At 37.7% G+C, this 20,814-nt stretch overlaps 1 protein-coding gene across 1 annotated transcript in view; it reads left to right on the forward strand.

Annotated features, from left to right (window-relative positions):
- The window catches only part of LOC140159045 (tyrosyl-DNA phosphodiesterase 2-like), a 29,061-nt gene extending 13,746 nt beyond the window's left edge, over positions 1–15,315 (forward strand). Inside the window, exons 2-6 of the mRNA XM_072182372.1 lie at positions 6,990–7,087; positions 7,681–7,947; positions 11,514–11,724; positions 13,252–13,422; positions 14,751–15,315. Of these exons, the coding sequence (XP_072038473.1) occupies positions 6,990–7,087; positions 7,681–7,947; positions 11,514–11,724; positions 13,252–13,422; positions 14,751–15,047 (1,044 nt within the window). The 3' untranslated portion in view covers positions 15,048–15,315. The remainder of the gene's footprint in view (positions 1–6,989; positions 7,088–7,680; positions 7,948–11,513; positions 11,725–13,251; positions 13,423–14,750) is intronic.
- The last annotated feature ends 5,499 nt before the right edge of the window (positions 15,316–20,814 follow it).

Here is a 20,814-nt window from a genome sequence, read left to right on the forward strand (position 1 = left end):
AAGTCCAAGTTCTCTAGCCTTTTTGTTAGGGTAGAACAACTCCAAACTCGAGTGTTATCACTGAGAGTGATAACTCCGGATTTTCCAACCCTGGTTTCCATGATCTCAAAATTGGTAATTTTGTAAATTTCTCCTTCTTCTAGTTCAACCCATTTCAAAATTGTGGATCTTTTTGCTCTTCTAACAAGTGCTCAAATTCTTGCTTCGCTATGCTTGATTGTTTTGCCATTTTGTTCGCTTTTTTATTAATTAGGATTTTCTTAAACTGTTTTTTATTTTTAAATCGAGGCTAAAAATAAAAGATGGCTGAAACTAAAATGTCTAAGGTTTACTACAGTCCGAGAGGGTATTGGAAGGGTGTTTCTGCGATAGACAAGCTAGCAAAAGAGGTTGGAGTGACGAAAAAAAAAGCTAGAAATTTTTTGGAAAAGCAGACTCAGTGGCAAATTTACCTACCACCGCCGAAGTACATTCCCAGAGCAAAATTTAACGTAAGTGTACCTAATAAAGTTCATCAAGCCGATTTGTTGTTTCTCCCTCACGACAGACCGAGTAAAGGAAAAAGCTTTACAAACGCGTTGACTGTGGTGGATATCGCGAGCAGATACAAGGAAGCTGAGCCTCTGAGCTTGAAGGAATCTGGGGAGGTGGCTAAGGCATTTGAAAAAATTTACTCTCGAGTTTTAAAGTGGCGAAGCTTCTGCAGGTCGATCCTGGAAGAGAATTCATGGGCAAAGTGAACGAAGTGATGAAAAAGCACAAGGTCGATATCAGAAGAGGGTTGCCTGGTCAACATAGAGCTCAGGCAATTGTTGAAAGATTCAACAGAACTTTGGCTGAAAGACTGTTTGGCTATCAGTACTGCAGGAAATACTGATGGAAGCTCGTGGTCAAAAAATGTGAGGTCTACCGAGTGGGTGGGTAGGCTTCCGGATGTGATCAGAGCTTTGAACAGCGAAGAGACTCGGCTGATAGGGATGAAACCGGTTGATACTATCAAGAAGAAAAAGATTGAAACGATGTCTTCAGCTCCACAGAAGTTGAAAAATGAGATTAAAATTCCAGGTAACGTGAGATTAAGGTATTTGTACGCTCCCGGAGAGTTGGAGGGAGGTGAGAGAGGACGCGCAACCGATCCCATTTGGTCTCTGGAAACTTACACGGTTGATAGTATCGTGAGGACACCGGGTGATCCAATTTTGTACTATTTGTCGAAGGGAGCACCAAAGAGAGTGTTTGTTAGACAGGAGCTTATGATAGTACCGAGGGTACACAGTTGCCACCGACAGAGTTTTGAAGTAAAATTTCTTATTCAAGTTTTTCAACACAGTAACTGTGTGCATATGTGTGAATTTTGTCCTCAAGTATAATTCGTTTGTCATCGTGTGGATCTAGGGCAACTTTGTTGACGGTTTCAGTGTACACCTCGTGCTTGTAACTCCTAATCACATTCATCGTTCTCGTCAGAAGTTTCTCATCGAAGAGACAACGCTCGTAGTCGTCGATGGTAATTTTTCTTTCAACGACTGCTTTTTTGACACCCTTACATCTCTTTTCCTCTTTTCCCTCATGCATTTTGTAAGAGTACAACTTTGCTCTGAGACCAACAAATTTGACGATTTGTTTTCCTCCGGCTTCGTCTTTGAACATGCCAGGAACTTTTTTGTTCTTTCCAGTCGAAATTTTCGACGGATGATCAACTGGGTAGTTGGATGTGTCAAAAAGCTTTTCCACATCATCTGAAATGTCAGCGTAAAAATCCTCAGTCTGAATTTCATAGGTCAGTGAGTCTGTATCAGTCATACAAAGCTTTGCCCTTCCACCATACTTCCTCTTGATGTAATTGTAGTGGAAGTCATACATCTTTGTCTTTGAGATATCCAGAATACTCATTCCAAGATAGATCGGCTTGTTGAAGTAAAGTTTGATTTTCTTCATGTGAACAGCCACAAGATTTTCATCAAAGATTGTGCATCGCTCGTAGTTGGGTTTCGCGGCTAATTTGATGGCTTTGTGTTCCGAATTCACGAGATGAACATTGACACGATTTCTGATGTTTTCCATAGTTTTGCCAAAAACCGAGTTATTCATCAACTTAAAAAAATCCTTTTCAAACTCCGAGTTTGCATTTTTTGCGAAGCTCGGTATTCAGATCGATGTACTTTTTCATAAAGGGACTCTCATTAAATATGATTCCTCTGTGGATCTTGGTTAATTTGAGTCCAAGGTCTAGACATTGTTTCAAAGCCGTGTGGTGAATGACGTACTTTTCCTTATCTCCAAGATTTGGAATGAGTTTTTCCACCCTGTTTACGGTGACTCTCTCAGGAGCTAGGGGGTAGTCGTTATGGAGGTCGTGTAGCTTCTTAGGGTATTCCAGATCCACTTCAAGAATGCATGGGATTTCATCCCAAGAGTCTAGCTGTTTCGGAGTCATCCACTCGAAATCTCCGGTTGGCAATGGTTGACTCATCGCCCAGCCATAGAGGTTATTAGCGTCGAGGTATTGGATATACTTGGAGGGCTTGCTCGGATCGTAATCAGATCCCATGTATTTGTTATTTGCTTCTGAATATCTGGTTGAAATCATGGATATCCCACCTCTAATTCCCTTCTCGATCATCAGAGCCATATCAATATCCGTTAAAAGATCTAGTTTGATTCCTGTTTTCTTCAACATGGCGTCATAGGATAGGCCTGGGGCTGTGTAGTACCAGCAGGGGTCAAGCTGATAATTTTTCAAGCATACTTTTCTAAAACTCTCAAAAACATCCGCTAGAAGAAGAACGTCCGACTTAAGATACAAATCGTGGTACTCCCTCATGGTTTTCATTCCAAAAGTATCCCACACCTTTTGAGCGTGTTCATAATCCTCATCGGAAATGTGTTCTTCGTTGAGTTTGGAGTAAAAGGCGTCTTTGGGTGGAAGACTAGTCTCCTGGAGTTTTTCCAAAGAGTTGACGTGATCGTACGGATACACCCCTTTTCTCATGAGCAGCTGAAGTTGTTCATCCTGATAAAATTTTGGTAATTCAGAAAACTCATCCAAATTTTCGACGAGTTTGCCAAGTCCAGCAGCCATAAATTTGAAGCTGTCGATAAATCTGAGATCACGCTTGACATCGACTTCTTTTCCTTCCTTATTGGTAAAGGTGTCAACCAATATCTTCTTGGTGAATGAGATGTACTTCTCTTCGTTGGAAGGAATACAGTCGATCTTTCCCTCGGTCTTGCCAAGATTCTTGATGAACAGATGAGCGTCATATCCGGCTAGATTATGAAAAATCACGGGAAAGAAATTTGGTTTCCTGTAAGCAAGATTGCACTGATTGTGAGCAGCTCCTCTAAAGATTCCCTTATAGTGACAGTGGTCTCTGACGTTGTAATTATCTTTATCATCGGGAGTCAGTGGATTCTTACAGATGTGGCAGTGGGTGGATTTTTTGAAGATCTCTCGCTCTTGCTCCCGAAGATCATCTCCTGTTGGAACTTGAATTGTTGATGGATCTCTTTGATGTTTTGCTCTAGAGTTTCCACAAAAATCTGAGCCACATCTTGGTCCTCGGATTCCTTGGTGAAGATCACTGGTTCTTGAGTGTACACCGAGTCATCAAAACACTTGATGTAGTAGCAAAAGCCCGATGGTTCGTGCTTTTGGTATTTCGTCGTCTTCTGAGAAACTTCCGGTTGGCAGGTTTGTATCGGCACCGTTAAGGATTCAAAGTCGGCGTACACGACAAAGGGGACGTTCTGAGACTTGAAATGATGTTTAAAATACTGAGATGAATCCTTCTCTGGATCCGGCATTTCAATTTTCACGATTTCATTATTTTGACATAGCTCTTTATGTTTCACCAATTTTTGTTTGGAGATGTAGGACATGAGACATCGCATACAATAATATCTAGCATGACCATTTTACTCTCTCGTGATTTACATTAGTCTGCTCATACTCTTGATAACGCAGTAATGTTGGGTGTCATAGCCATCCTTATTTTTGCCCGAAATTAAAAGAAGAATAACTTCGTGTTTTCGATTGCTAGCACCTTCTCTCAGCGGGTAGACTTCATTTTTGTACAACCTCTCGGATGAATTTTTTTTCGGCGTATCCCAAGACATTGACGGAAATTGATGGATTATTCATCTCAAATTTGTCAATATCTTTAAGGGTGGTTGGAAAGGGATACCATCCCAGTTGAGCTCTTGGCTTGTACCATAAGTTTTGTGTCTATCCGATTTGGATTTTTGCGAACTTTATTGACGGCTCGAGCCATAGACCACTTGAAGCATTGGTTGTCATAATTTCTAAGATTGATGATCGCTTTTTTTGGCTAGATCTTTTGGAGTCGGAATGTATGACGCACCATTCATCGGTTTGTATTTAACTGTGTGAATGCACAAGTCTACGATCGATTTGAATACCCATCCGCTTCCGCTGTTTTGAAATGACGCAATGTTTTCCAAGATCTTGGTTTTCCATTTTTCGTACAGCTCATCAAGATTGGTGGCTTCCAGATTAACATCCGTAGTGGAGGTAAATCGGCTTCTTTGGTGATAAGTTCTCCGCTTGGAGATTCGTCTTTTCCATCATGCAGCGAAGAACTAGCACAACCTTTGTTTGACGATTGTTGGTTAAAAGGTTCACAACAGTTTGTTTAGTTGCTGCTAAAAATGTGTTTGGCGATAGCCAGCTAGTCCATCGATTTTGTACCGAGTCGTAAAATGATTGAGAGCGGATTCGGTTTCTTGAATTTCGAATGGTTTTTCCTTCTGTTTGTAAAGCTTTGCAATCTTTCGTTGAAATCTGGTTCGTCTGGGAGGTGGGTTGGGGGGATCCAAGAATGACCAATCTTGCGTTGGCTTTATTTCTATCTGGGGTGGAACGGGGGTGGTGGTATACGGCGTTGGTTCAAGAATGGGTACATCGATATTTTGTATCGGAGCATCCAGCGGTGGAGCGGGGGTAGTATACAGCGTTGGTTCAAGAATGGGTACATCAATATTTGGTATCGGAGCATCCAGCGGATCTAAGACATAGTTTTCTTGAAGAAATTTTATCAGATCGGTTTTGTTGGTGCGTCTCCAATCTCCTTGCAGGCCAGCATTTTTCGTAATGACTCGTAGACCCTTTACCGTATATTCTCTCTTGATTTTTTTAAAACGCTCCCATTCAGCGTTCGATGAAAATTTTAGTATTCTTCTCATCTTCTTTTATTATATTCAATTTTTTTATTTTCTTAAACCCTTTTTTTTTATTTTGAAAAAATCAATATCGCGAGGATTTTATTTTTTCATAATATTTTTTGAAGCCATACAATACTTCTCTCTATTTTTCTGGTAATAAGTCAAACTATATTTTTTACCCTTATTTGTCGGAATTCCCAACTCTTTACATAGACCGACATTGTAACGATTCTGCAATGTTACGGGTTTGTAAAATTTGTTTGGATTTTTTGACTGAGTTGAACCCACTGGTTGTTGTAAAATACGAACAGACGGTTATTTTCTACTTTTGATTCGAGAGTTATTTCTTTTTAACGTTGTAATGATTTTTGAATAATTCCATTTTTTATTATATTTTATTTTTTAAATATTTTTTTCTTAAATGAATAAAATGAAAAGATAAAAAAAGATGCAGGAGGAATTTTTTCCTCCTGCATTTTTTTTTTGGATAAGTTAAAATGCAGGGGGAATTTTTCCGTGTAATTTGGATTGGGGTGAATTAAAAATGCAAGGATGTTTTTCTGTATAATCCTGTGTACACGGCAGTTACACAGGTTTTTGTGATTTTACTGTGTATTTGGTGGTTGAGTCGATTTACACGGAAATAGACAGGTTTCTGTGATTTTACTGTGTATTTGATGGTTGGGGGCGATTTACACGGGAAATACAGAAATGTGCTACAATCGGCAAAAACCTACTACTAGTGTCCCCTGGTCAACTACAAATGAGATGGAACCAGGGGCCATTTCACAGAGTTTCTGGGGGCCAAACAGCTCCCGTCTCCCACTTAATTTCACCCTTCCCCAAATATCTGTGCCAAGAATTCCTCCTCCCATGCCTCCCCTTTTAGCCTCCTTTTGGTAGACTGCAAAAAATGTTTGTTCCCCCCCCCCTATAATTCATCACCCTTTGGGTAGTAAGGGTTCGCATATAATTATTGCACCACCCCTAAACTCAGTTTTGAAATGATATTCATAAAATGGTCAACAGATAAATGATGGACTATTATTTTACGACTTTTCCGCAGTCTACTCTGTTTAGGCACTTAATTCTCTCAACATGACTATTTTTGGCATAATTCAAAGACAATTTCACCAATTCAAATAAATATTTTTGGGCATACATTGAAATAATTTAATTTGTGCAAAACATTTTTATTTCAATTTTGACATAAAATGGTGCAAAGTTTTGGACTAGTTAGCTCTACGCAGAATCGCAGATATATCTTGACTAATGGATTCTGTCAAGAATCGTTGTGGAAGTAGATCAGAAGTACCAATTTACTGCCTATTGGGTGGTGATATAAGGAGAATTGGGACTAGCCACCGTCAACTATCAGGCATAGTCTGAGAATAATTGCATTATTCTTATTTTCTTCTTTTCACGGACTGCATTTGGCTAATCAGTGTTTGCGACACTTGCTTCATGGCACAACGCAGGGTATGTAGATTGAAGTATGTGCGGGTAGGGGATGTTACACTGTAGGAAGCTTCATCTTTTCCCCTACCCCTTTCTCCCCAAATATTGATTATGTTGATGCATTTTTCTTTAAATTTTTAATCAAACACATCAAACACACTTGTACATATAATGCCTTGTTTTTGTTTTGCTTTATTTATATATTGAATTCGGTGCAAATTAATTTATGTATGGACGTAATTCAAAACACAACACAATGTTGATAACAACTTTTGTTTAATATATATAAACACGGTCATACACAACATTGACATCTTTTCAATATATATGGTAATTAATTTCACCAGATAGCCATTCAGAAGTATAGACAGGGGCAATCAGATGCACACTTGATTGAGGAACCAGATTCTGTACCAGACCCGGCAGCAAAGAGGCCAAAGACAAGGTATGAACTGAAAAAAAAGAAAAACATGATGAACCATGGTGTGACGTCTCAATGGTTCGTATGATTTCTTGTTCTCACCAAAGTCTCACCCTATATGGTCTTGGTAACTGAGTAACCTTTTGGTCTTAAATCGACATATCTGCAAATGGCAAGAAGAAATGAAAGAGAAAACGGTAACAAATACAATAAAAAAACAAAACAGTTGGTGCCACTCATAACAGTTGTAAAGTCCATTTTGGTCATTTGTATTAAGTGCCCCCTCCCTTCCGGGTATCTATGGGCTACCTTGACATAACTGGAATTTTAAGCACTAATCTAAAAGTACTATCCTGTAAAAATCCCACCAGCAAAATATGGACACAGACGTATAATTCTTGTTGGAATTTTCGAAGGAGGACATGTGCGCCATTAGGCGAATCTTTACGGTATGTTCACAATTCATCAAATACTAAATTTCCAAAAAAGTGCTGCATATGACTATATTGCACTAACCCACGATAAAGCCCGCCTTGTGTGTTAAAGAATAAATTTTTTTTAAATGTTCATGCATCAAGTCAAGTTGTGTAAAACGATTTTTTGTGTTAATTATTCAGTGATGCATCCTCTGCACCCCACCCTGCGGGAGCGCCATCTGCATCTGTGGGAACACCATTTGCGGGAGCACCATCTGCATCTGCAGGAGCACCATCTGCAGCTGGTAGGAAGCCAGCATCAACCAAGAGTACCAGTGCCTCCAAATCATCTTCAGGGACACCAAGCCAACAAAAGTTCAGATTGATCACATGGAATATAGATGGCTTAGATTCAATGGAGCACACATTACAGGAACGCACTATGGCAGTGTGTGATGCAGTGAAACTGTAAGAGAATATTTATGGTGATACAAAAAAAAACTTTGACTATAGACTAAGGGGTCTGGCATTTTTTTCAGAAGGGGGATCCCAAATTTACAAGTAGTCGATATCAATAAAATTGCGCCCCTCCCCTATTTTGGCAACAAAAATTATATGACCCCCCCACCATCCATACACCTTACCCCCTAAACAGGCTAAAATTGTATTGAAATCAGTCTTTTTGAATAAGATAAACACACTATCTGTGGCCATCTTGTGACTCCCTACATTTTGGTCATGAGAAATTGTATGAACCCCCAGTTTTTCTTTCCAAAAATTTATGACCCCCTCCCCCCTCCCGGTATATTTGTGACCCCCTTCAGAAGAAAATTCCAGCCCCCTAACAGTCCAGAAAACTGTTTTAAGCTATCTCAAATTCAAATCAACATCTTCAGATAAAAATTTATTTCTGCTAAAGTGCTATCGATGAGTAGGGGCGGGCTGGCAGGCCACTTGTTTCAGACAAAATTGGGGTAAAAAAGATTAATAAAGTCATAGCTAGGCAAATAATTGAGCCTTTTTTTTTTATTGAAAATGAGCATCTGTACTCCTCTCAGACTGCCCATTGTTCAGCTTGCTATGTACTTATTGAACAAAATAGCCATTGAGATCAAAAAAGAAAAGTGCAGTGATTATAGTGCGCTTCGCACAGGCACAACCCTAGACGTTGATCCACAAGCCTCGCACACTTTACAGGTTGTCGCTGACCACTACGGCCCCACATCATTCCATAAACCATTTAACAACTATTCAGGGACTTTGCTGCTTCAAGAGCGCACACCCTAGACATTCCACAAATAACCATCGCAACCAGGATCAGCTCCCCGAGTTTCGTACGGGTTACAACGAGACAATTAGCAGTAAATTCCTTGTCCAAGGGAATTTCATGCTAACTCAATTTTTCCACGAGAGCGTAATAGGCACCGACAGGGTTCGAACCCGCAACCTCTCGCACCATAGTCGAACGCCTTATCGATTGAGCTAACTTGACTGCAAAGTGTAAACATTGCATCTTGGGAACTTGGCAAGCAGGGCCCTTGATAGTCAACCTTCAAAGTCCTGGAATTTGAAACATTGTTTTACAAGGCCTGGAATTTATCATGGGTCCTTGAAAGTCCTTGGATTTAAGGCTGTACTAAGTGTAGGAACCCTGTGTTTGTTAAGGCTGTCTATGGATAAACCGTGTGGTCTTATTATATTCAGCCACTTGCAGTTCGCCATTATGCACTATATGGGAGAGCCTCGAACTGGCAGCATACATGAAAGGAAGAATTACGTAACCTTACACAGAATGTTATGACTGGTTCAATTCCCATTCATGTATGCTGCCAGTTCGAGGCTCTCCCCGCACATAGTGCATAATGGCGGAACCGTGCAAGTGGCGAATAGACGCTAGACATACCCCACCTGAATACTGTCATCAAAAGTGAACCTTTTTGACAATTCACATAATGCATAGTTATACCATGATCTTAAATGTTGTTTTGTTTTTGTTCCAAACAGTATAAAATAGGGCATGCAAATGCAGTGGCGGTGCCACGGGGGCAACCAAATATTTTTCTTGCCACCCCAGTTTCCCCCCCCTCCACTTTTGAGACGAAAACCCCAAAATTACTTAAATTTCCACTTTTGCAGCAATTTTGCATAAATTTTGTCGATTTTGCCCCCCCAAATAATCATTTCCCCCCATGCCCCCGAAAAAAATTCCTGGTGCCACCACTGTGCAAATGCACATATTTGTTGGCTCTTTCATCAAAATGGATTGGCATACCAGCATCAAACTTCATAGATGGGGGAATAGGGGTCAATGTTATTCCATCAACATTACCAGATTCCTATATTGCTGATACTGTAAATCATATATTTAATTGATATTTAATTTTGCTGAGGAGGCAAAATTGCGAAATTAAATATCACGCTTAATTTAAAATAGCGTTTGAAATCATGCCGACTAGCCCACAGTGCATGAAGCTTCCAATGTCTCACCATGGTCTCACACAGTTCACAATACAGCCACGATCGTGCAATGGAAGTTGTTTAGCTGCAGGAGCATCGACTCTCTGTAAAAATATTAAACTTTACTGCCCAATTTATATAGTATTTCATGTCAATATAGTATTTTCTATTGTAATATTGACAAAATTTTACCTTAGTTATTTATTTTGGTGCATATTGATGGCATATTTTATGCAAGGTTTCTGTCCGACTGACATCGTTTGCCATAGCGAAGGCCACAGAAAAGTCACAACATGTTTGCTAGTCTTGATCCCAGATGTCAACATGTCTTTTATTTCCCTATTTTATTTCTGTTATATTTTTTTTCCTTCCTTTTCTTTCCTCTCCATCTTTAAATTTCTTTATAACTGCTGTAGGCAAATTATGAAACATTTTCCTTTCACCAAGTAATAGAATTTGTTCAAACTTTACTGCCTCACCAGCATCTGACACCCCCGAACCGATCTGTATGCGTGCCAATTAAAGTGTCAGTAAAGTGAGACTTAGAATAAGACTACGAGCACATCCGGGCTAGCCATAGCTCACAAAACAAAACATGTGCTCAGCTCATCGAATTGATTGAACACACCACTCGTGCCATTCTTCTTGGACTAGTGTTACTATAATAAAGAATTGATCTGCTTTCCTATTTTGTGACTATAAAATGAAGAGCCGTTTAGGAAATTCAGAAGTACTAATGGATTTGCAACAGTGGTGTAGCTGTCAGCTGTCAACACGATCAAAACATCGCCAGAAAATTAATGATCAGAAGAACAATTTTTACGATCACCAGCTAATTCATGGAATCATTATTCAGCCTTGTGATGGAATATATTTTTACTAGAGTAGGCCTAGGCCTACTCAAACCATGGAACTGCATGTTTTATAGACCCAGTACAGCATGCTCCCATTAAGGTATTTTTGTAATATTATTGGGGTGGAAATTGAAAATTAAAATGCATAAGCTTACTGACTTCAAAATTCGGAAGACTTGGATTCATGTCAAAATTTTGAATTCGCGAAATTAAATCTCCGCGAAAATGTTGACAATCCCCAATTCGCGAAATAAAGTATCCGCGAAATTAAGTTGATTTACAATAACCCCAGAGGTATTATACTGCTGCCCAGCTACTTTGTGGCTACTCTAAGAATACCGGTGCAGTATCTATCCAGTATGTGTACTCTAAAATACCCACAGGTACTACAGGGTCCCGGTACAGGGTACCAATGAAGTAGCTGGTTAGCAGTGTACCACAGGTCTCCCCGTCAGTCCGAAACACCGTCAGTCCTAACCACTGCTAGTCCGAATCTAGGTTTAGGGTTGGGTAAGGGTTAGGGTTAGCGTTAGGTAAGCTTAAAATTCGGACTAGCGGTGGTTCGGACTGACAGGGTTTCAGACTGACCGGGAACCCGTGTACCACTGAGGTGGCAGCAATAGGAATCTGGTTGTGAAGATGAAATTAACAGTTTTAAAAATGTTTTGGAATAAGAAGTACACCATGAAATTAATAGGTGATGATGATTTATATCCATTACAGGTATGTACCTGATGTAGTGTACCTTCAAGAAGTTATTCCTCTCTCATGTGGCCTTATAAGTTCATCTCTTCCAGATTACAAACTCATTGTTGGTGGTCAACAGGACTATTTTACAGCAGTCCTACTGAAAAAAACAACGGTGCAGCACTTGTCTGATGACATAGAACCATTTCCTGGAACTGTAATGCAGCGTAAAATTCAAACTGTCCAGGTAATACAGATGACTGGCCAGAGTATAGTCCCACCCCGCTTTTGGGTGAACATTTTTCAAAATTGGGGGTGGGACTATACTCAATTTCAAAAAAAAAAAAGACCTAAATGTTAGGATCATTCATGGTTGACTTTAAAAATAAAATAAAAAATAAAATTAAGATGTTTTGTATTTTTAATATGAAAATTGATATTTGTATTCATGTCATATTTATTAATGATTTCAAAATGCATTGAATTTGAATGCATTTTGAAATCATTAATAGAGTATGACATGAATACAAATTATCAATTTTCATATTAAAATACAAAATATCTTGAAATTTTTATATTTTTTTAGGTCAACCATGAATGATCCTAGCATTTAGGTCTAGGTCCTGGGACACTCCAAAGCCGAAAAAAATAAATAACTCGAAAATTTGGGGTGGGACTTTACTCAAGGTGGGACTATACTCCAGGCTCAGTACGGTAATTTAGTGTCCTGTGGTCCATTTCACTAAACTTTACAGTCCAATTTCTCGAAGCTTGGCTAGTGGTCAGGCATCCTAAGTCAGCAGGCTAGCCCTACCAATGTGGTTCCATTTTATTGATTTATCTATCTAGATGTGAAAATACAAGCACTGGTATAGGACTAATTGGGCTTAAGCCTGATGGCCATGCTTCAAGAAAACGGCCCTACGAGGCTTCGTAGGTCTCAAAATCAGTTGTAACTTACGATGAGTCATTCCATTACACCAAACTTACAAACTGTACCCTTTGTAAGTAATAGTGATTTGCTACCAGGACCCTTATGTTACGTCTAGTAAAAGGTTATTCATAACTTACGAATGGTTGCTTGAGTTATGAAGGGTTACAAGTTTAGTGAAATGGACCCCTTTTCATTTTTGGCATTACATTGCCTGAGTCATACTCGTGCAATACACTCTTTTCATGTTCATTGTACCTATACCTGTATAGGAAGGACCACAGATTAGGCTCTGTGGGAAGGATTTGTGGACAAAGTATGGTACTGTGTCCTGAAGAAGTCAAAGCTACTCCTGACGAAAGCTTGACAGTTCCAAACTTGTCCGACCCGAACCGGTTAAAAAAACACACTGATTGCTTAAAATAACATGTTACACTGTTTTGTGGCTGCCTTTTAAAATATGTTTAACCTTTATGTAACCTGACATTTAAAATGTTTTCTGGCAACCTTTGTGCACCCATTGGGCTATTTCATGTAAAATCCACACTCCCCCTGTGGAAGATTTAGCTAAAGTCTTCCACAGTGGGAGTATGAGTTTTAAATAGAATAGACAATTTGGTAACTTCCATTTGAAATACTCACTACAGTTGTGGAAGTTGTAAAACCATAATACAGGGGTGTATAGGTTTCAAAATGATCAACCCTGAACAATTACATTTGAAAAACATATTCCCTCTGTAGAAGATATTTCCAAAATCTTCCACAGGGAAATCTTCCACAGGGGTAGTGTGGATTTCAACTGGAACGCCTCCACTGATTACATCATGATGCTTGTATTTGCAGGTGAAATGTGCTGGTGCAGATCTAACTTTAATGTGCTCACATCTGGAAAGTACTAAAGACTTTGCCACAGAAAGAGTTAAACAACTCAAAATTGCTTTTGAACGCATGAAAACAGCAGCGGTACACAACGCTGTCATATTTGGTGGCGATCTCAACCTACGGGATCCTGAGGTAAGACTATCTTAGTGATTTCGAGGGCTCAGAACAAGAAAGCCGTAACTCACTATGACCAGCTCTCACAAAATGAGCATAAAGTTGGCAAAATAACTTCCTGAGATATTCCTGATATATCAATCCTTATCAATCCCTTCAACTTCATACCAAACATGTTAGGATGTCTCCTTGCTTTGGTCTTCAAAGGTCAATATTTCCTCCAGAATTTCTCTGTTTTCTATTGAATTTTTTCATGATTGATGGACTGTATCTTCTATAGTGACCTGACGACTTTATGCTCATTTTGTGGGTGGAAGTGATTGTGAATTAAGGCTTTCAGGCTCTCACGTTCAACCCACGATTTACTTCTTAAAAATTGACTGTGATATGAATGGCTTCATTTTAGATGATAGAAATTAGGCAAGCTATTTTACAAGGTATCAAGTTCAATATTTTCTATAGTGTGTACAGTACATTTTTGTATCATCCCACATTGTGTTTATTTGAGAATTGGTACAGAAAGATATCAAGTCTTGATAATTTTTGACATACCTTGGACTGGTAGAGTGTATTATAAGCATATTGCAAAAATCAACAAGCAAAGATTTCTTGAAGTATAGTGAATGCAGCACCTTTTTGCGACAGAATAAGTTTATGGTACAAATGCGCGCAATTTTGCCATATTGAAGCTAAACTGATGAAATATGGTGTAAAAGTGAGCTAAATGTACGCGAAGCGCCCAAAAAGTGTAACTAAAATGGCCGAATATGAGGTTAATTTGGTCAGAAACCCACATACAGGCATCAACATTGGGGGTGATTGTATGGACACCCCCATCCCCTGTTGGATCCATCTTGAAAAATGAGGGGGCCACAGATTTTGTAAAGCAGACTAAAAATGTTTTCTTGCTCTAAATCAAATATTTGTTGTTTGAATACCACCCTGAATTGATCACAATGTGCAGAAGCAATCATTTCATGTACCTTCATGTGTGCAGGGTTCTAGCTAGGATACTTATAGTGCTGGTTGGCATTTGATGAAAATCTTGCATATTTGGCAATTTATAATTGTCAAAATTCATCAAATTCTTTACTAATTCAACATACTTGTGCAATTTTGGACTCTTGAGTGGCAGTCCGCCCCAATGCTAAAATTGCAGCCGAGTAGTGGGCTCTAAAACTGAGTGGTGGGATCTGCCGTCCACTGCAGCTACAAAACTGCCTTTATAAATTCTTCTTGCTCTCAAAACTGCAACATTTCTGATAATTCTGTTATTCTGTTTTGTGTTTTAACATTTAAAAGTGTATAGCCCCACTAACCAGTCATCAATTTGTTTTATATTGCAGGTTGTAAAGGCAGGTGGCCTTCCTAGTGGAGTATCGGACATCTGGCAACTCAGTGGTGCACCTCCTGATGCCAAATTTACGTGGGACACATCACAGAATGACAATCTCAGGTTACCGTTCAAAGTCAAATGTCGCTTTGATAGACTGTATTTAAGACAGGCTTATGGTTCAGGACCGAAAGTTGTTCCAGAAAGGTTTTCACTCATCGGCAAGAAACGTTTGCCGGGTTGCCGTAGATTTCCCAGTGATCACTGGGGAAAAGTATGCGATTTTAAAGTGGAAGAAGAAACCAAATAGAACAAATGCTAAAGTCAACTAAAAGAACTGCTAAATTAGCCTTTTGAGATAAGGCATACACAATAGGAGGGTAGTCTTCAATATGGGTAAAACCCGCCAAATTCAAAAGACTTAACCCATTTCGTGCAGCCACATCCTATTGTGTCTGCCATATCTCGGAAAGGCTAATAGGACTGTATATTGATTCACTATCATTGGACCAAAAGAATAAGTTTGTATTGCCCTTAAATCTGCCAAAATTAGGGTCAGTCGGTCTGTAATTTTAGTTTTTTTTTTAGGGGTACTACACCTGTAGTAAATTTGTGATTATTTTTGCATTTTTCTCAAAAAATAATAACACACTGGTAACAAAAGTTATGTTTATTATTGGGGCAAGGAATCCAATTACTACACTGAAATTTCAGTGACTCAAGACAAGCGGTTCAGTATATATGATCGGTAATGAGGTACATTCTAGCGGTACCTCTTTTCTTATCATAAATAACAAACGGCTTGTCTTGAGTCACTGAAATTCCAGTGTAGTAATTGGATTCCTTGCCCCTATAATATAAATAACTTTTGTTACCACTGTGTTATTAATTTTTGAGAAAAATGCAAACATAGACACAAATTTATCGTGGGGTGTAGTACCCCCTTAAATATTTTTGCCACATACAACATTAAAAAATACAAGTTCACCCCAAACTATTATGGTAAACAATGATTTCTCATGTTAGTCAGGCTATTTTTTGAGTTGCCCTGTATGAATAGAAAACAGGCAAAACTTTCTGCTAATATGTCAAAATTGAAATAAAAAAGTGCAAACCTATTTTTTCAGATTTTAGGGTTGGTCGAAAAGGGCATTAGAAATCTTTTTTAGGCCTTGTTATTAAAAGGGCATTTCGTGATCCACAGCATCATCCCCCACTTTTCTAATTTTTTATACCACTGGAAACCTCTGGCTACATAATGTTTATGTACAAAAAACCAACTTGCAGATTAATTTGTTTAGCCAAAATATTTGTGAAATTTGAATTTCGTTCTGGTGCACCAGAACGAAATTACAACACATTGTCTATGGAGCAGTGTAATACACATAATCGTCCATAACTCACAAACGCAAAATCGGAATCAACTAAAATTTTGGGAATAAGCTTTTTTTGTGGATATCTACTGGAAAATGCCATAAAAAGAGGATGATAGGATCACAAAATACTCCTTTAAGATACAAAATCCTGTCTCCATTGCACAATGTACTATTGTATGGGGGAACTTCATTCCATTATTTGTATTCATGTATTAGATATTATATTTGTATGTACTGTGCTTCCAAACTGCCTAAAATGTGATCAAAGTTTGCGGCACATCCCGGTTTGGTCCTTCATACTTTGTACCCTCTACTCCCTGGATTGAGGTATACCGGGGGAAGAGTAAAAAGTATACAAATATATACCCAGCAAACACAAAAACGTTTTAAAAACGTTTTTAATAAGTTATATTTTGGCTCTTGGTTAACATAAAAACGTTTCAATAACATTAAAATGTCGGGTTATATAAAGGTCATGAAAACGTTTTAAAACGTTTTGTATGAAAACACACTGCAACAATATTTTTAAAATGTTTTCAAAAATGTTATTGTAAACTATTTTTGCAAAAATTTTTTGCCAAATATTTTGTGAACACTTAAATAACATTATGTTAAAATATTTGCACCCAGCAAAAACAGAAATGTTCTTAAAATGTTTTTTTCAAAACGTTTTAATAACATTTAAATGTCGGGTTATATAAAGGTCTTGAAAACGTTTTTAAAACGTTATTGCAAATATTTTGGGCAAACATTTTTCGCAAAATATTTTTTCAACCCCAAAATAACATTCTATTTAGAATGTTTTGTATCAAGTTTTCAAAAATGTTTTTGGAATGTTATTAAAACGTTTTTATACCCTTTATATAACCCGACATTTAAACGTTTTCTGTAAAACATTTTTGTTTGCTGAGCAGTAGATTATCAAAAAATTATTTTGAATGTTATGAAAACGTTTTATACCCTTAATATACCCTTTATATAACCCGACATTTAAACGTTTTCTGACAACCTTTTATAACCCTTTGCGAATGATGTCGAAAACGTTTTGTGTTTGCTGGGTACTGCCATGAGAGGTTCTGGTTAAAACTATGGGCCCGAGGTGAGATCAATAATACTATTTTCCTGAGAGGCGCTTTTGAGAAAGTTGAGCTCATTGATCATATTTTGTGAAGATAATTATGTAAAGTATTTTTTTATGTTCTATATTATATACATGTATGATTTTGTAACCTGATTTTGCAGTAATATTATATTATTGATTTGATTGAAATACAGTACCATGTACTACAACTGAATACCCGGTAAATAGCATTTTTGTTTCTTCAGATAATGCGCCCCTCCCATTTTGCCTCATTTAAGGGTCTTTCGGTTAGATCCTAGACACCGGAAAAGGGGGTCTCTCAGTGAGAATGCCCAACAAAGGGGTCTTTCAATGAGACTGGGGAAATCTTACCAAAAAAGGGGGTCATTCAGTGAGACTGGGACAAATTTTGGGTCAAAATATTAAAGTTGATACATAATTTTCAAAATTTTTGAAAAATTTGAAGAAAAATAATGAAAAAATAAGGTCATTCAGTGAGAGATTATGAGAAATTCCCCCAAAACAAAATAGGGGTTCATTATGTGAGAGGGAGTTCAGTAAAACAAAAAAGGGGGTCATTGGGTGAAAGGGAGTTGAAAATGGGGGTCAGTATGGCCGCACATCCCTGTCACCCATTTTTAGTGAGTGTCTCCCCCCTCCGGGCTGTTATACAACCATTCAAATTAAATTTGCTTTGTTTTTTAATATTTCATTAATATGGCCCCTCATCCTCTCCCATGGGGTACGAAAAGTTGCATCATTTGTTGCCACATCGTGTATTATGAGCAAACTTGCCAAATATTAACGATATTACGTTTTATGCTTATGATCTGCAGCATGAAGATGACTTGTCAAGGTGGCATGCAGGATCACTCCAAGTGGGAAATTTTAGTAATGATAAAAAGTAGGCCTACATATTAAAATATATATTTTCATAAAGGAAATGATGGCACCGAATCCATCTAGCACAGCATATTTCTGCAAAACCGAGCAGTTTTCAAGGAAAAAAATCCAAATTTGATTTTCCATGCCATTTTTTCCGTCCACCATAACAACTTAATCTAAATTTCCAAATCGATGGAAATTGCATATTTATGTTCTAAAGACACAAAAGTAGATTTTTTCCTCTAATTTTTTTTAATTTTGTCTTCCTTTTAAAACTAAAGTATGGGTAAAAAAAGATCAAAATTAATTCAAAAAGTTGAGAAAACTGTTTCTAGTTTAGTGTCTTTAGAACATATTATGAAGTTTTCGTCGATTTGGAAATTTAGGGTAGGGCTAGCTAAGTCGCTATGGTGGTCGGAAAAAAATTGGCATGGAAAATCAGATTTGGCGCTTTTGTCAAAAACTGCTAATTTTTGCAGAAATCTGCCGCTGAAATCTTTCTGAAAATATATACTTTAACCTACTTTACGATACAACACAAACAATGTCTAAAATGTACCGCAGTGATCAGCTGCGTGCCTCCTTGGGGGCTATCATTTTCTTCGGGATGGGGGAGGGTTCCCAAATATCGGGGGCTCATATATTTTTGGAAAGCATACAATTTTTTTATGACCAAAATGTATGGAGTCACAAGATGACTACAGATAGTGTATTTATTTTATTCAAAAAGACTAATTTCAATACAATTTTAGCCTGTTTAAGGTGTATCGGTGGGGGGTCATACAATTTTGTTGCGAAATAGAGCCTAGGGGTCACAATTTGATTGACGCCTACTTTTTGTAAATTTGGGACCCCCTTCTGAAGAACATTATAGCCCCTTAATGCTCAGTATAAAGACTATAACAATTATATATACTAGTACTGCGCACAAAAAGTACCGTACAAAACGATATCTTAAAGACATACCTAACTTACCAGTATATTGCAAATAAAGAAAATATAACATACTTTTGTCTCTGCGTATTTTGATACATCATTCGACCCCGGGCATTCGACACGGTGCGACTTTATTCTCCTAAATTATACAGTTTCCAATGAAAAAAGAGAACTTTTTAAAAAGTTTTTTTTTATTGTTTAAGTCTAACAAACTAATTGAGTAGCTTACCATTGCAAGTGAAATCACATAAAGCTTCAGAATCATCTTAAAACAAGGCGACACATTTGCTGAGCTGTGTCGGGCCAACTTTAAACTCTACATTACACGTGATCATGGTGATATGCGACATTCGAGACCAACTGCACATTTCCTTCAGTATAAAAAGTTTGGACTCCAGAGCATCACACTTTAGAAGTATGTTAGGTCGTTAAAAACAATGTCAAATGTGGCCTCAAGAACCTGCTCAAGAAACGACACTGATTTTATTTACGAAATTTTGATTATAAGACATCAAAATGATTATTTTACCCATGCAGATTCTGGTGATTATGGACAAGGCTGCCACATCAAAATGCAATATATCCACTTAAAACTAATTCGGTCAAATTATTTGCCAAAAATTACAAAATATTATTAACAATTGTCATGAAAGTTTCCTGGTCATTTTAACTTAGCCAAACCGATGAGGTAAAATGAAAGAAACATCTGAGTAAGTCATACTTGCTCTGTTGTCATATATGTATGAAACGCAACCTTAGAGACAGTGAATCTTAGAGATAGCAAACCTTAGCGATAGCGGGCCTTATTTCAAATTAGAGATAACGAACCTTATAGGGATACCGGGATAGAAATAGCGGGCCTTATTTCAAATTAGTGATAGCGAACCTTAGATATAACGAACCTTCAATAATTTAGTGATAACGGGTCTTATTTAAAATTAGTGATAGCGAACTTTATTTAGAATTAGTGATATCGAACCTTAGAAATACCGAACCTTGTTCCAAATTAGAGATATCGAACTTTAGGTATAGTGGACCTATTTGTAATTAGTGATAGCGAACCTTAGAGATAGCGGTCCTTAGAAAGGTTCGATATCACTAATTTTAAATAAGGTTCGCTACTAATTTTAAATAAGGCCCGCTATCACTAATTTCAAATAAGGCCCGCTATCACTAATTTATTGAAGGTTCGCTATCATTAATTTTAATTAAGGTTCGCTATCACTAACTAATTAATTAAGGTTCGCTATCATTAATTTTGATTAAGGTTCGCTATCACTAATTTTAAATAAGGTTCGCTATCTCTAATTTTAAATATGGCCCACTATCTCTAATTTTAGATAAGACCTGATATCTCTAATTTTAAATAAGGCCCACTATCTCTAATTTTAGGTAAGACCCGATATCTCTCATTTTAAACGAGGTCCGCTATGTCTAAGTTTAGATAAGGCCCGATATCTCTAATTTTAAATGAGGTCCGCTATCTCCGCTATTTTAAAATTAGAGATCATTGATGATCATTGCGAACCTTATAGCGAATTAGAGATAACGGTCTTATTTTGAATTAAAGATAACGTACCTTATTTAAAATTAGAGATAGTGGGTCTTATTTTAATTGAGAGATAACGAGCCTTCTTTAAAATTAGAGGTAGGGAACCTAATTTGACATTAGAGATAGCGGGCCTTATCTAAAATTAGTGATAGCGAACCTTAGAGATAGCGGGCCTTATTTGAAATTAGAGATAGCGAACCTTAGAGATACCGGGCTTGTTAAAATTAGAGATAGTGGGCCTGATCTA

This window comes from Amphiura filiformis, chromosome 8, assembly GCF_039555335.1.
Source record: "Amphiura filiformis chromosome 8, Afil_fr2py, whole genome shotgun sequence".
Classification (NCBI taxonomy): Eukaryota; Metazoa; Echinodermata; class Ophiuroidea; order Amphilepidida; family Amphiuridae; genus Amphiura; species Amphiura filiformis.